Genomic DNA, 14,271 nt, shown 5'->3' with positions numbered 1-14,271 from the left:
CACGACTCATAAGCAGAAGAGCTCTGTGATCACGCCAAGCCATTCTAGCATGGTCGGGGGGGTTTTCCCTAACCCCTCTCCAGGGTGCGCTTCTCTGCTTGAGTGTGCACGGGGGATTTTTTTTTTAAAAAACCCTTTCCACAGCTGGTCCGTGATTGAGCCACACTAGCAGTGTGAATGGGCAACCATGGATTGCTGCTGGAATCCTGCAGCTTCAATGACGGCTGATGATAGCCCGAAAATGGATCAAACTCAAGCAAGTTTTTTCTCAATGGGATAATATCACGTCAATTTCACAGTGTGAAACCAGCCTTGGTGCTAATTCTCTTCCAACCTTGATCCTGTGGAAATCCACAATGGAAATACACCCTAAGCATTTGTTTGCACACACCTGGTTCAGAGAGTAGTGTCTCAAATGTGTTGTTCTGCAGTAAATCACTCTGGGCAAGCCAACAAGAAAGGGATTCCAGAGCATATCTGCTACAATCACTAGCTGATCACTTTTCCCAGGGTGAAAGATTTTTAGTTTCTAATATCTGCCAACTCTTCACCCTCTCACTCAGCTCTTTAAAATTGGGAATTTGACCCTGGGTCTCACAGACCCATGTCTGACACTCTAACCATTACAGCCCACTGACTCTCAAATTAGATTTTCTGTGGTGTTCATACACTTCTCTGCTTCCTCCTGGGGGAAGCTCATCTGTTTCTGCTCCTGGGCAACTTCAATGGCACTAACTCAGCTTTGGTTTTGTCTGCACACTGTATTTTAATGGCTTTTCTCTCACCTCAGATTCCCACCTCCCCATTCAGTTTCTATTTTGCAAGACCCAGTGTTTTGAAAGATAAATGGAAACCTTATATGTTTATGGTTGCATGTTATGTATCTGCAATACTTTGCCATCTCCTGCCCGATCTCTCGTTTGTTCTTTTCCTTACAGTTTCACAAGTGGGCAGTATTCATAACACTCCTAACCAGGGTGATGTTTCCATGTTATCAGTATGGCAGTAAAAAGAGCCGCCTTAGGCAAGATACGGATTTCTGCATTCTCAGAGGACACTCTAAGTTTGCAAAGAAGCATCTGCAAATATGCTGTGACTTGGCTAGCCCGATTGCAGAAGCTAAGCAGGGTCGACCCTGGTTAGAATTTGGATGGGAGACCACCAAGGAAGTCCAGGGTTGCTCTGCAGAGGCCAATCCCCTCTGACTGTCTCTTGCCTTGAAAACCCTCTGGGATCACCATAAGCTGACTGACTTGACAGCACTTTTCACCACCACATACACCTGAAAGGCCCTCTTCTGGAACAGCACCATGAGGATTCAGTATGCGCACTGCGGATTCAGTATGCGCCTCGCTCCCTTTGGGAGCGATGGAATATTGAAACTCATTAAAGGAAAAAAAGACAACCGAGGAAAGAATATGCCTTTCTTGATTCCTGAAGAGCTGTTAGTATCCAGAGGGTGTCAGGGGAAGAGTTAAGGTTGAGTGAACATACATTATGAGGCCTTTCTATGGAGATTTCTCAGTCGATATTCTCCTGCCACCTTGTCCAGATACTGTTCACAAGTGCAAATTCGAGGGCTTATTTGTCTGCCATATCCACACACAATATAACCATTGATCTTTCTCATCTTGCTCATTCTCTTCAATAGCACACAGGCATATCTGTCCATTGCCTGACAATTATATGCAGGGCTTTTTTTTTTTTTGGAGCAGGAAAGCAGTTCCAGGTGGCTTGGTGTCAGGTGTGTGGTCTAATATGCAAATGAGTTCATGCTGGGCTTCTATTAAAAAAGCCCTGACTATATGTATTTCTGAACTGGAAGAATTTTTCATAAACACTCCATGTCATCTGTCAAGCCAGTGACTTGAGAAAGTTTATTTCAGCTCAGTAAAAACAGGGCACTTTGCACTACAAAGAGGTGGGTTTTTTTCAAAGACTCCACTTAATCTATTTTGGGTTCCTTCCTTTGCTCTTTTTTAATCTTGCTGGGGGTGGAGTGTGGGGTGGAGATTGGAAAACTTATTTTTTCACAGTTCTGTGATGGGATGTGGTGCTATGTTTGTTTCCCTGCATCTTAAAAGATGGTCCAAATCTAGTTCTGATGTTTGTGAATGTGTATGTTTTTTTGCTACTGAGCATTGCACGTTTATTTAGCTTCTTTAAAAATAATGAAAAAAAATAATAAACAGGAGATCTCACTGACATCCTTTGTCAACCCAGATAATCTAATAAAGATAGTGTCTAGACTGTTGTACCCTTGAGGCTAGCGGACTGTAATGTGCTGTATGGGGTCTGCCCTTGAAGACGGCCCAGAGACTTAAAATTAATAATTTGTTTAAAGTGTGGTGGTCTAGTTGCTGAAGGAATCTAGTAAATTGTTCCATATTGGTGAGAACTTGAAAAAGCTACAGTTGCTGCCAATTTCAAAATACTGATTTGAACCTTTAACCCTCTCTAAAGGACCTGAGACCAACATATTTGCCAGACTATATGTCTCCCAGTATAAGCCCTCAAATGCTACAGTTTCAGTGCTGAGGGAGTTAGGATAGTTTCCTTGCACTTCTTGAGAAAAATTAGAAGTCAAACTATTTGAAAGGATTTCTGGAAACTGATGTGCTGGTTGTTTAAATCGTTGCTGCTGGTTTTGTTTATATGGATGCAGCACAGAAGTATTTTTAATAAAGGAACATGTATCTGTCTTGTAAGGGCTATCTGGAAACCTTCTAAGGAGCACTGCCAATTCATCTTCATATACACAATTAAATATGTGTTGGGTGACTGATAAATATGTTATGCACACACTGACAATTTATGTGTTCTTGTGCATACCACATGTGATTTCAACTTTATGTGCGGTAAAGTATGACTTTTTTAAAAAAAAGCCAGGGCTCAAATCTACCATTGTTGGTGGCGGGGAAAGGTTTTTATGGAACCTGTTAAGCTAATTTTTATACTCACACAAAAGAGGAGGGGAATGCTTAGATTACCTTCAGCCCCCATCCCTACCATGAACCCCACACATCACAGCTCCAGTGTGTGAGTGAGAGAACTTGTATCTGTTTTGAAAAGATACAGAGAAGCCAAAAAAGAAGCTATTTCAGCTAGCATTTAAATGAATGGATCTTGAAAGAGAGCAAAGGAAATCATGTTCCATTTTGTTATAAAAGCACCTGGTGGTACTGTGTAACGGGATGAAACTAAACCAAGGTCAAACAGTTATGCAGCAGGATGTTTTGCTGAGCCAAGCTGATAAGGGCGCATATTCTATGCTTCAGAACAAAGAAACAAAACTTAATATGAGCCAAAACTGAGAAAATGAAGCTTAAGGTTTAATGGCCATAAAAGTGCTGAGGCAGGGGAAATGGGTAGGGGGAAAACACGGGGTGCGCACGTGTTAGAGTGAACGGAATAGGGCAAACAGATTGTGAGCCTGTGGGCCAACTGGTTCACAGGGCCAGCCTAGGCGTGTCAGGGAAGGCTTAAAATTAGCTGCACAGCGATGCAGACTTTGGATTTCTGGGTGGGTTTACTCGCTCTGATTTCTCTGTGCTTTGCAAACCACGCTCAATAAATGCTTGCTCCTCTGACCTACTCGTCCAGAACTCCTTTCTTTCAAGGGACTGGCCTTCTGGCCGTAACAATCTGAATGGCTGTTTTAAGATTACTGAATGCCATCTTTGAATTGTATTAAAACTAGCACCAAATGTTTTTTATCTAATGTTTTAATTTGAATGTTTTATTGTTGTTTTATTATGAATTTGTGAGCCACCCTGAGCCTGCTTCAGCGGAGAGGGCGGGATATAAATCAAATAAACGTAAAACTAAGTCCCCACTGGTGACGCATCTCTGTCAAATGGTCAACTAAGACCTTCCTGTAAGAATTTTTCTGTTGGCTAAAGGTGGATCCAGCCAGATAAATTGGCTTAAAGTTTGTGAATTTGAGAAGTTTTTGAGGAGAATCTTTGCAAAGAATTGCCTAGCAAAAGGAGTATAGTGCTCCAGGCTGATAGGTGGTGGGTGGAGTAGAACTGGAGAAATGAACCTGCTTTTTGGGGTGCTGGTTTCTCCCAACTGGGCAGGTACACTTTTCAGGGAGCTCCAGACATACTGCCAGGAAACCCAGGGAAATTTTTAAAAGGGTAAGTCCCAGCTGATTTAGCAGTGAAGGCCGCTTTTAAGTGGTCAGACATATTTTTATTAGTCAAATATTAATTTATTTGTACACTTTTCTCACTGAAACACAAGGCAGATTAGGGTTGCCAATCCCCAGGTGGGGGCAGGGGATCCCCTGGTTTGGAGGCCCTTCCCCCGCTTCAGGGTCGTCAGAAAGCAGGGGGAGGGGAGAAAAATGTCTGCTGGGAACTCTGTTATTCCCTATGGAGATTTGTTCCCATAGAAAATCATGGAGAACTGATCTGCGGGTATCTGGGGCTCTGGGGGGGCTGTTATTTGGGGTAGAGGCACCAAATTTTCAGTATAGCATCTAGTGCCTCTCCCCAAAATATTCCCCAAGTTTCAAAAAGATTGGACCAGGGGGTCCAATTCTATGAGCCCCAAAAGAAGGTGCCCCTATCTTTCATTATTTCCTATGGAAGGAAGGAATTGAAAAGGTGTGCCATTCCTTTAAATGTGATGGCCAGAACTCCCTTTGGAGTTCAATTATGCTTGTCACAGCCTTGATCTTGGCTCCTCCCCTAATGTCTCCTGGCTCCACCCCCGAAGTCCCCAGATATTTCTTGAATTGGACTTGGCAACCCTACAGATTATAAAATTTTAAAAGGATGTTACATAAACTGTACAATATATACTAAACAATGTGATAAGATTGGACTAGAAAAATTTGAGTTCACTCATAGTTTATTAATTACTTTTGAGGTTTACACTTTGGTTTTTGTAAGTTCCTGTACTAAGGAATGGAAGAAGAAACTACCATTTCCCAAAACTGAATTTAAAAAGTTATTTTCCCTATCAAGTTATGAGAGTTTATATCTCACATAGGCTCCTCTGTGGCTATTTGACTAATGCTCACGTGTATTTACATGTTATCTCATTAACTAGTTCAAAGGGACAAATCAGCTGCAAATGTTTTAATAAGAAGACAGTTTTAATAGGAAGACAGTTACAAGTCAAATGTTTTAATAGGAAGACAGTTACAAGTCAATGGGACTACACTTAGTAACTTCTGAATAAACCTGGGCCATGGAAGCATTAGAGGAGGGTCCCACAGTTCTAGGAATAAGCATCCAAGAATATGTCATTCCTCCAAGGGTTTGCCCCTTCCCCGCTTTATGCTCACAACAGCCCTGTGAGGTAGGCTAGGGGGAGAGAGGCCCAAGGTCATCCGGTGAGCTCCCTGCGGGATTGGAACCCATGGAGTTTTGCTTTCTCATCTCCCCCCCCCCCCCCCGCAGCCCAACACTCTTAACCACTGGTGGAGACATATTTATTACGTTAAGGTACAAGAAAAACGTGCAGGTCTGCGGAGAAAAAGGTGGGGTAGTGGTGATGGAGGAGGAATCCCCTCCTTTTGAAAAAGGCAGAAGAACAAACGGGTCACCATTGCGCCGGCTCCCGGCTCAGTTTCGCTCTCCCCCCCTTCTTCAGTTTCTTTTTCTCCGCCGAGGAAAAGGAAAGTGAAACGGGGAGGTTTCCAAAACAGACTTGCGGTTTTGTTTCCTCAAAAGTTCCTCTTTGCTGGTGACGTTTGGAGAACAGCGCAGTTTATAAAGGGCCCCGGAGCTGCTTCTCGGGTGACTGCGGACTTCCAGTATCGCCTCATCGGTCCTCGAGATGGTAAGAAGGCAGCCACATCGCCGGGGGGGCGGGGGGGGGGGGCGTGTGTGTGTTTGCATGATGCCGGTGGAGCTGCCAGTTGGTCGGAATAGGATGGGCTGCCCCTGCCCTGGCGGCTTTCAAAGCGGCGGGAGAGGCAAAAATCACTTTGCGCAGTGATGGGCATGGAGGATGAAGGGGGTGGGCATCGAACTTTTGTTAAAGACAAGGAGTTTGGAGGCGACGCGCCAAGCAGGGGGTGGGGTGCGAGAGCAATAACTTGTTCTTTACACCGTAAACAGTTCAGTTCTATACCAGGATCATTTGGGGCATGATGGGGGGTGTGGGGAGGGCTGCTCTTTTCTTGATGTGCCACCACGAAACGTTTAAAAGGAAAGAAAAAAGCCTTCTCAGTATTAATATACTATACTGCAGGCACCCACTAGTCTTTTAACTATCCCAAAGGGTTAGTGTACTTTTCCTTAATAACTTGGCTCAGCACGTCAAGGCATTAAGGAAGAGAAGATCAGAGAGAATCTCTTCTTTAAAAAATGAATAGCAATGAGGGAAATAAAAAGATCACTATCACTGTGATCGCACACACACACACACACACACACACACACTAAATAATGCAATTTCAGTGCACTTTCCAACTGGATTTTGCTGCTTCACACAGTAAAATCCAGTTGGAAAGTGCACTGAAAGCGGATTGAAAGTGCATTATTTAGCGTATGTGATTGCAGCCAATAGTGACTCTAACTTCTAATTCTAATATAATAGGTAGGCAAATCTTACCTCAAGGGGCTGCAGAAGATCCACGGCAACTGAGAGCATGTCCCTTCAAAGGTCAGTCTCTCCCTCTGCCTTCTTGGGATCCAGGGAGCAGAATTTCCACACTGACTTCAGATTGAAGACAAGTTTGGAAAAAGATTGATAAGAAACCTGGGAGATGCAACAGCTAGATTCAAGTCCAGGAGCACCTTAGAAACCAAGATTTTTTTGAGCATAAGCTTTTGAGAGTCAAAACCCCCTTCATCAGGTACCCCTTTTGTCAGGTACCCCTTCATCCAGGTACCCTTTTGTCCTAAGCTCATACCTCCAAAATCTGGTTGCTCTCTCAGGTGCCATAGGACTGGCTGTTCTATTACAGACCAACGCAGCCACCCTCTGAAACTCTCCTCTTGGGGGGTGGAGCAGGACTTGATTTTAGCAAGGTTCCCTGGTTTAACGTGTAGGTCAGGGCAAGTCCAGACTTGTTCTTGTGCATGCGCATCTGAAGCCTTCATGCCCCTTTGCCTCTTAGAACTGAAGGGAAAACTGGTCCATTCAAATTTGGGTTGCCAGGTCCAACGCAAGAAATACCTGGGGACTTTGGGGGTGGAGCCAGGAGCAAGGATATGACAAGCATGATGGAACTCCAAAGGGAGTTCTGGCTATCACATTTAAGAGGAGCACATGCCTTTTAAATGCCTTCTCTCTGTTTGGAAATAATCAAGGATAGGGGCACCTTCTTTTGGGGCTTGTAGAATTGGACCCCTGGTCCAATCTTTTTGAAACTTGGGGAGGATTTTGAGGAGAGGCACCAGATGCTATGCTGCAAATTTGGTGCCTCTACCTCAAAAAAAACCAGCCCCCCCAGCCCCAGATACCCACAGATCAGTTCTCCATTATTATGGGAATTAGTCTCCATAGGGAATAATGGAGTACCCAACAGACATTTCCCTCCCTCACCCCTGCTTTCTGATGACCCTGAAGCAGGGGGGAGGGCCTTCAAACTGGGGGAATCCCCTGCCCTCAACTGGGGATTGGCAACCCTAATATTTCAAATAAAAGTGACAGAATTAGATGTGCCCTCTACATACTTCACATTTTGAAGTCTCCATGGCAATTTGCAAAGTGGACTGCAAACATGCAAAGAGGGGGAGAAGGATGTAAATGAAGAGCTGAAACCCAGTGTGGGCCCAGCCTAAGCATGTCCCTGCCTTTCCCTAGCAGGTAATACTGATGTGGGGGTATTTCCAAAAACTTCTTCCTTATGCCTATCAGTTATGCTACAGTCCTGCCATCCTCAAATTCAAATATTGCCTGTGTCATAATAAGGACATCTTCAGAATATCTGCAACATGGACAATATGGATTTTAACACTTAAACCGTTTTCGCACACGGCTCACCCCACAGTCACAATCCTGTTCCCTCCGCAGCGTCCGGTCGGATTTCCCACCATCTGCGCCGAAGTTACAGGAAGTGCCACAGCTTTTGCGTAGCAAACGTAAACCGCTAAAACCCAGTTTACGTTTGCTATGCAAAAGCCGCGGCACTTCCTGTAATTCCGGTGCAGATGGTGGGAAATCCAACAGACGCTGCGGAGGGAATAGGATTGTGACTGCGAGGTAAGCTGTGTGCGAAAACGGTCTTAGAGAATCCTAAAAATTGATGCATGTTGGCTTTTTGGCATCCCGAGCTACAGTTTCCAGGATCAAGGGCCTAAACCAGTATCATTTGATAGTATAAATATCCTATAACTGGCCATAGTGAATTGTTGCTGCTGCTGTACTCACAGGGGAAGGCAGTCCCAGTCAAAAAATGTTAAAAAGACTGATCTGCTGTGAATTACATTGATTCCATACCAATTCTACAAAGTGGTTGTGTAGTTCTGAATTGCAATAGCATGATGTTGTATATATCAATCACCCTCTTATCAGGCTCCCCCGCCCTCCAACTTTCCTATCTTTTGTTCTTTCTTTTCCTTAGGCCTTGTGCTTGAATGTGAAGCTGCTGACAGGAGAGATGCATTCCCTGAACACCACTGCCAGCAGAACCATCTGGGAACTCAAAATCCAAATTGCCCAAAAATCAGGGGTGTCACCATATCAGCAGAAACTGGCCTGCCAAAACAGCAGTCACCTTGACCTCCGTGATGGAGCCCAGCTGTCTGACTTTGGGCTGCAATCTGGAGACACCATCATGATGGTGGTGAAAAATGAAGAGTCCATTACCATTTTCCTGAAGAATGACAGGGGCAGAACCAGCACCTACAATGTCATGCCTTCAGAGAAAGTGGACAACTTCAGAGTCCGGGTTCAGCAGCAAGAGAACATCCAGGCAGAACAGTTCTGGCTGACTTATCAAGGGAGGTCTTTGGAGAATGGCCATAAACTATCAGATCTCAACATTGCCCCACACGGCACCATCTACTTAAATCTGCGCCTGCGTGGTGGCTGGATTGGCCAAGCTGGCCTCCTGAGCTTTGCTCAGTGTTTCTTAGATTTTTAACAACCTTCTCAGTGCTGGGCGGGGGGGGGGGGAGGGGGAGTGGAGAGGAAACACCCACTCTTCTTATTTGTTCAAAAACTGATGCAGATTCTTGTATCTAGTCACACAAATGTAGCCTGTTGTTGCACACAAATATCTGTAACCTGGGAGTAGCAATTCCAACCATGGCATGAGAAGAGAGTCAGAGGATCTTTGGCCTACCCCCGAATGCTCTTGCATGAAGGCTTCTTAGAAACTATTTCTTCCTTCTAAGGCTGACATTAATTTAAATTACTTGCCAGTATTGTCTCTCTTGGGGGGCCTGAAGCAGAAGATGGGTGGTGCCACTTCAGCAACTTTCTTCCTGTTAATTCGTTACCAGTTGGGTGCCAGCTTGCTTTCACCCTCGTTTCCTTTCCAAGGAGTGACAGCCTGGAAATCACATACAGATCAGTGAAGAACTGGAACCAGAACCATCCAGTGCTCTAGGTCTTGGCTGATGAAGGACATGTCTGCCTCCGAATGCTGCCTGTTACTGCAACTTTGTGCTCTCCCAGGTGGCTACCCCTTGCCTTTAAGTAAGGCCTGCTCCACAGTGTTACAGACCACTGCCTGTGAGTTCTGAATTTTTCTCTTGCAAGCCAAGCAAGATGGTTAAAACATCTTCCCACTCTCTGTTTGGTCCTATTTAAATGCTCCAGTATTGTAATTCTGTTGATGTATTGCATAATTCTGAATTGTATTGTGTACTCCATTCCTGTGTTCTGTCCTAGGTACTTTTAGCAGTTGGTATATTAATACAATTTTTCAAAAATCACAAAAACACTGTATGTCTGGCACCCTTCCTCTTTGCACGTATTTCTGAGATTTTTACTAGTTTGTTGTTTCATCTTTCAACCCCAGTGAGTCATTTTCTGGGTAATCAGATTATTGGATAGCTGGAAAGCTTACTTTTATATTGGCCCTATTCTGATGAGAAGGAAAGGAAAGGTCCCCTGTGCAAGCACCAGTCGTTTCCAACTCTGGGGTGACGTTGCTTTCTAATGTTTTGACGGCAGACTTTTTACGGGGTGGTTTGCCATTGCCTTCCCCAGTCATCTACACTTTCCCCCCAGCAAGCTGGGTACTCAGTTTACCAACCTCGGAAGGATGGAAGGCTGTCAACCTTGAGCCAGCAACCTGAACCAGCTTTCGCTGGGATCAAACTGAGGTCATGAGCAGAGGGCTCCGACTGCAATTCTGCAGCTTTACTATTCTGCGCCATGGGGCTCTCTATTCTGATGAGAACTCTGTCCTAAATTGCATTTTTGCGCACTGGCTGACTGCCATCTGCTGGCTGTTCTCAGCTTGCTTGGTACTGCCCAGAGCCTTTTCCTTGGTGGCCCCTGCACTGTGGAGTGTGCTCCCTAAAGAGGATTGGGGAGCATCCCCTCACTGCAAGGCCAGGGCTTTGATGGGTTATGAACAGGCATCTTTTGGGTTGGTAGGGAGAGATTTTGTTTTAAAATTGTTCGGTCTTTGTAATTTTTTAATAAGCCACCTTAAGCCAAAAGGAAGGGAGGGGTATACATATTTTAATAAATAAAAAGTATTGCACAGACAAAAGGGGTGTGTGTGTAGGACCTGCTCTTTTTCTGAGGGTTGCCAGACACTGGGTGTGGCATGGAGATCTTCTGGAATTACAACTGATGTCCAGACTGCAGAAATCTGTTCCCCTGGAGAAAATCAAGGCTGGGGTTTGGGGAGGGGCCTCAGCATGGCACAATGCCATAGAGACCACCCTTCTGAGCAGCCATTTTCTCCAGGGGAGCTGGAGATCAGTTGTAAAAGTAGGAGATCCCCAGGCCCAGCCTGGAGACTGGCAACCCTAGCGTGGTAATGAGATAGATGAGGGGAGGGCCAATAAACTGAAGTTTAATCCCCAGAAGACAAGTGATGCTATCGGGCAATGACAAAGCCGCTTGAGGACTGAGGAGTCAGCATGACCTGGAGGAAGCTGCGCTCCCTTGCAGTAGCAGGTTCATAGATTGGGGATGCTGCTGTATCAATCAGTTAGTGAAAACCTTTATTTGCCTAGAGCAGGGATGGCCAAACTGGGGCTTGGGAACCCCATGTGGCTCTTCCACACATATTGTGTGGCTCTTGAAGCCCCCACTGCCCTGTTGGTCAGCTTGGAGAAGGCACTTGTCTCTTTAAATCACTTCTCAAAGCCAAGCCAGCTGGCAGCTTGGAGAGTGCATTTAAAATTAAAGTTACTTTCTTTCCACTTCTCCCTCCTCCCCGTCTTATTTGTATTCCTTCCTTCCTGTCTTGCAGCTCTCAAACATCTGATGTTTATTCTATATGGCTCTTATGTTCAGCAAGTTTTGCCACCCCTGGCCTAGAGGGTGCTGCTTTGGCTTATAGCTGGAGGCTTATGTCTCTTCCTTAGAACCCTTTAGCAGCTTTGGCTGACACATCAGCTAACAGCCACTCTTCAAAAAGAGTGATTTGGACATACAGTTCCCAACCTGTATGGCTTGAATATACAGTTGCCAACCTCCAGGTGGTAGCTGGAGATCTCCTGGAATTACAACTGATCTCCAGGTGACAGAGATCAGTTTGTCAGTAGATAATGGCTGCTTTGGAAGGTGGACTTTATGGCATATCCCATAGAAGTCCCTTCCCTCCACGAACCCTGACCTGAGGCTCTGCCCACAAATCTCCAGATATTTCTTAACCTGTAGCTGGCAACCCTACTTGGACACAGGGATCTGTGCTCTGATCACATGCAGGTTAGGTTACTGTGATGCACTTTAGGTGCGTGCGGATTCCTTCGAAGGCTGTTTGGAAACTTCATATGGTTCAAAATGTTGCCAGGGTTGGATAAAGGAATTGTGTCACCCCTGTACTGAACTATCTATTGGCTAGCCATTAAAAAAAACCTGCCAATCACATGCTTCTTTATTTAGACACCCTGTGTTATCATCTCAAAGCATCTCCCATGGATCAATTACGTAATCCTCCTCCTGTGCAAACTATTTGGCTTTCTGGTTTGCCCAAGTCTCTTACCTGAGTTGCCTCTCTGTTTTCAAATGCCACATTCCTTGTAGGCCCTCTGAAAGCCCATCACTCAAGGTCACTCCTTTCTCTGGTAGGAAGGTCAATGGCTGTTTTCTCTGTAGTTTCTCTCTGGGAGGCATATTTCACACTGACTCTTGGACCTCCATCAGCTGCCACATCCCACTCTTGCTTGGTCCTGGCTCCTTGCAGACTTACTCCAGCCCTGTTCTCTTTCTTTGTTATCCATTTGTTTTTGGAGACCACTCAAAAGCGCTGGGTTTTGTTTTGTCCCTGTCCCACCTGCCAGTGAATACCCTCTTTCTAAGCTCTGTGTTCCTCCCTGCAGAAATGAGGTGGGTGGCTACCACAGACAGTTTTCCCCCCTCAGTGGTGGCCCTTCAGCTTTGGAATGCCCTCCCCTTTGAGGCTCACCTGTTACATGCTCTATTTCTCCTTAGTATACACAGACATTTAATCTACCCACCTCCTTTAAACCTGATATTCAGGGGCTGCATCTAGCTCAAAGGCTGTTTTATGGACATCATTTTAGTCTGCTGAATGTTGTTTTGATGGCTTGTTTTAATATACATAATTTTTGCTTGTTGCTTTTATGATTTATTTGTTTTGTGACATGGTGAGTGGCCTTAAGCAAGTCTCTCATAAGTACATAAGAGAAATGTTGGATCGGGCCAGTGGCCCATCCAGTCCAACATTTCAAGTCACACAGTGGCCCAAACCCAGATGTCATCAGAAGATCCACCAGTGGGGCTGGAATTCCAGGAGCCATCCCTCTGATGTCTCACAAACACCAAGAATACAGAACATCCCTGCCCCATACATAGTGTTCCATCTATACCTTGTGGCTTAGTCAATGATGGATCTCTGCTCCATACATTTATCCAATCCCCTCCTGAAGTTGTCTTATGCTTGTAGCAGCAACCATTCCTTATGGCAGTGAATTTCACATGTTACTTACTCTTTTGGTAAACTGCCCATAAGTTCTTTTTTTTTTTTGTGAGAAAGGGAGAAAAATACTTATTTCTCTACCTTCTCTATCCCATGTATAATTTTGTAAATCTCGATCATACCACCCATCAATCATAATTTCTTCAAACTAAAGAGCCCTAACCTCTAACTTTTCTTCACAGGGAAGGTGATCCATCCTCAATCATTTTAGTTGCCTTTTTCTGCATCTTTTCCAATGCTATAATATCTTGTTTGAAGTGGAGTGACCAGGACTACACAATATTGAGGGTAAGTGCTGAAACCCTGAACTTGATTCAGTATTCAATCTGGAGCCAGTGCAGCTGATAGAGCACCGGTTGTATATGTGCTCTCAAGGGGGTCCCATTAGGACCAGCGCAGCTGCATTCTGGCCCAGTTGAAGTTTCCAGAGCAAGTTCAAGGGCAGCCCTGCATTGAGTGATTTACAATAGACCAATCTATAGGTGACTGTTGCATGGATAACTGTAGCTAGGTCAGCATGGGATAAGTAGTGGGTCAATTGCTGGGCTTGGTGCAGATGAAAAAAACACCATCCTGGCTGTATTTGTGACCTGTGCCTCCAAAGAAAGGGAGGCATCAAGAGTTATGCTCAAAATCCTGACAAAGAGATGTGGTAACAGCCGTATCCCATCAGGAGCAGGTAACAGAAGCCCTCCCTGGCCCAGCCACAGTACCTCTGTCTTCAATGAGGAAGAAGAAGACCACAGATGTGTACCCTGCCCTTCTCTCTGAATCAGAGTCTCAGAGCAGCTTACAATCTCCTTCCCCCACGATAGACACCCTGTGAGGTGGGTGGGGCTGAGAGAGCTCTTACAGCAGCTGCCCTTTCAAGGACAACTACGAGAACTATGGCTCACCCAAGGCCATTCCAGCAGCTGCAAGTGGAGGAGTGAGGAATCAAACCCGGTTCTCCCAGTCCATGCACCTAACCACTACACCAAACTGGCTCTGAGTTCAGTTCAGTTTAGTTCAATGAGTTCAGTTCAGACGGTTCTGTTTTAACCATTCCATCATGGCCGCCAAACAACTGGTCAGCTCTTCTGGGATGGCATCTGGCTATTCATTCACTAATAGATACAACTGGGTATAATCAGCATATTGATGGCAGCTTAGCCCAAGTCTCCAGACTAGCTGGGTGAGAGGGTGCATATAGATGTTAAACAGCATTGGAGAGAGGATCGCCCCCTGAGGAA

The 14,271-nt window shown here is 45.2% G+C and overlaps 1 protein-coding gene across 1 annotated transcript; it reads left to right on the top strand.

Moving 5' to 3' along the window:
* The first annotated feature begins 8,506 nt into the window (after positions 1 to 8,506).
* Positions 8,507 to 9,854, top strand: ISG15 (ISG15 ubiquitin like modifier). Its single transcript, XM_060249466.1, has one exon. The coding sequence runs from the start codon at positions 8,567 to 8,569 to the stop codon at positions 9,050 to 9,052; it is 486 nt and encodes a 161-aa protein (XP_060105449.1). The 5' UTR covers positions 8,507 to 8,566; the 3' UTR covers positions 9,053 to 9,854.
* The last annotated feature ends 4,417 nt before the right edge of the window (positions 9,855 to 14,271 follow it).

Source organism: Heteronotia binoei, chromosome 11 (assembly GCF_032191835.1).
Source record: "Heteronotia binoei isolate CCM8104 ecotype False Entrance Well chromosome 11, APGP_CSIRO_Hbin_v1, whole genome shotgun sequence".
Taxonomy (NCBI): Eukaryota; Metazoa; Chordata; class Lepidosauria; order Squamata; family Gekkonidae; genus Heteronotia; species Heteronotia binoei.
Note: the sequence above shows the minus strand (reverse complement) of the source record. Positions and strands in the feature narration are given on the sequence as shown.

Bases quoted from the DNA above. Each gene is read 5' to 3' on its own strand.
- ISG15 (XM_060249466.1), top strand. From the start codon at position 8,567: ATGCATTCCCTGAACACCACTGCCAGCAGAACCATCTGGGAACTCAAA.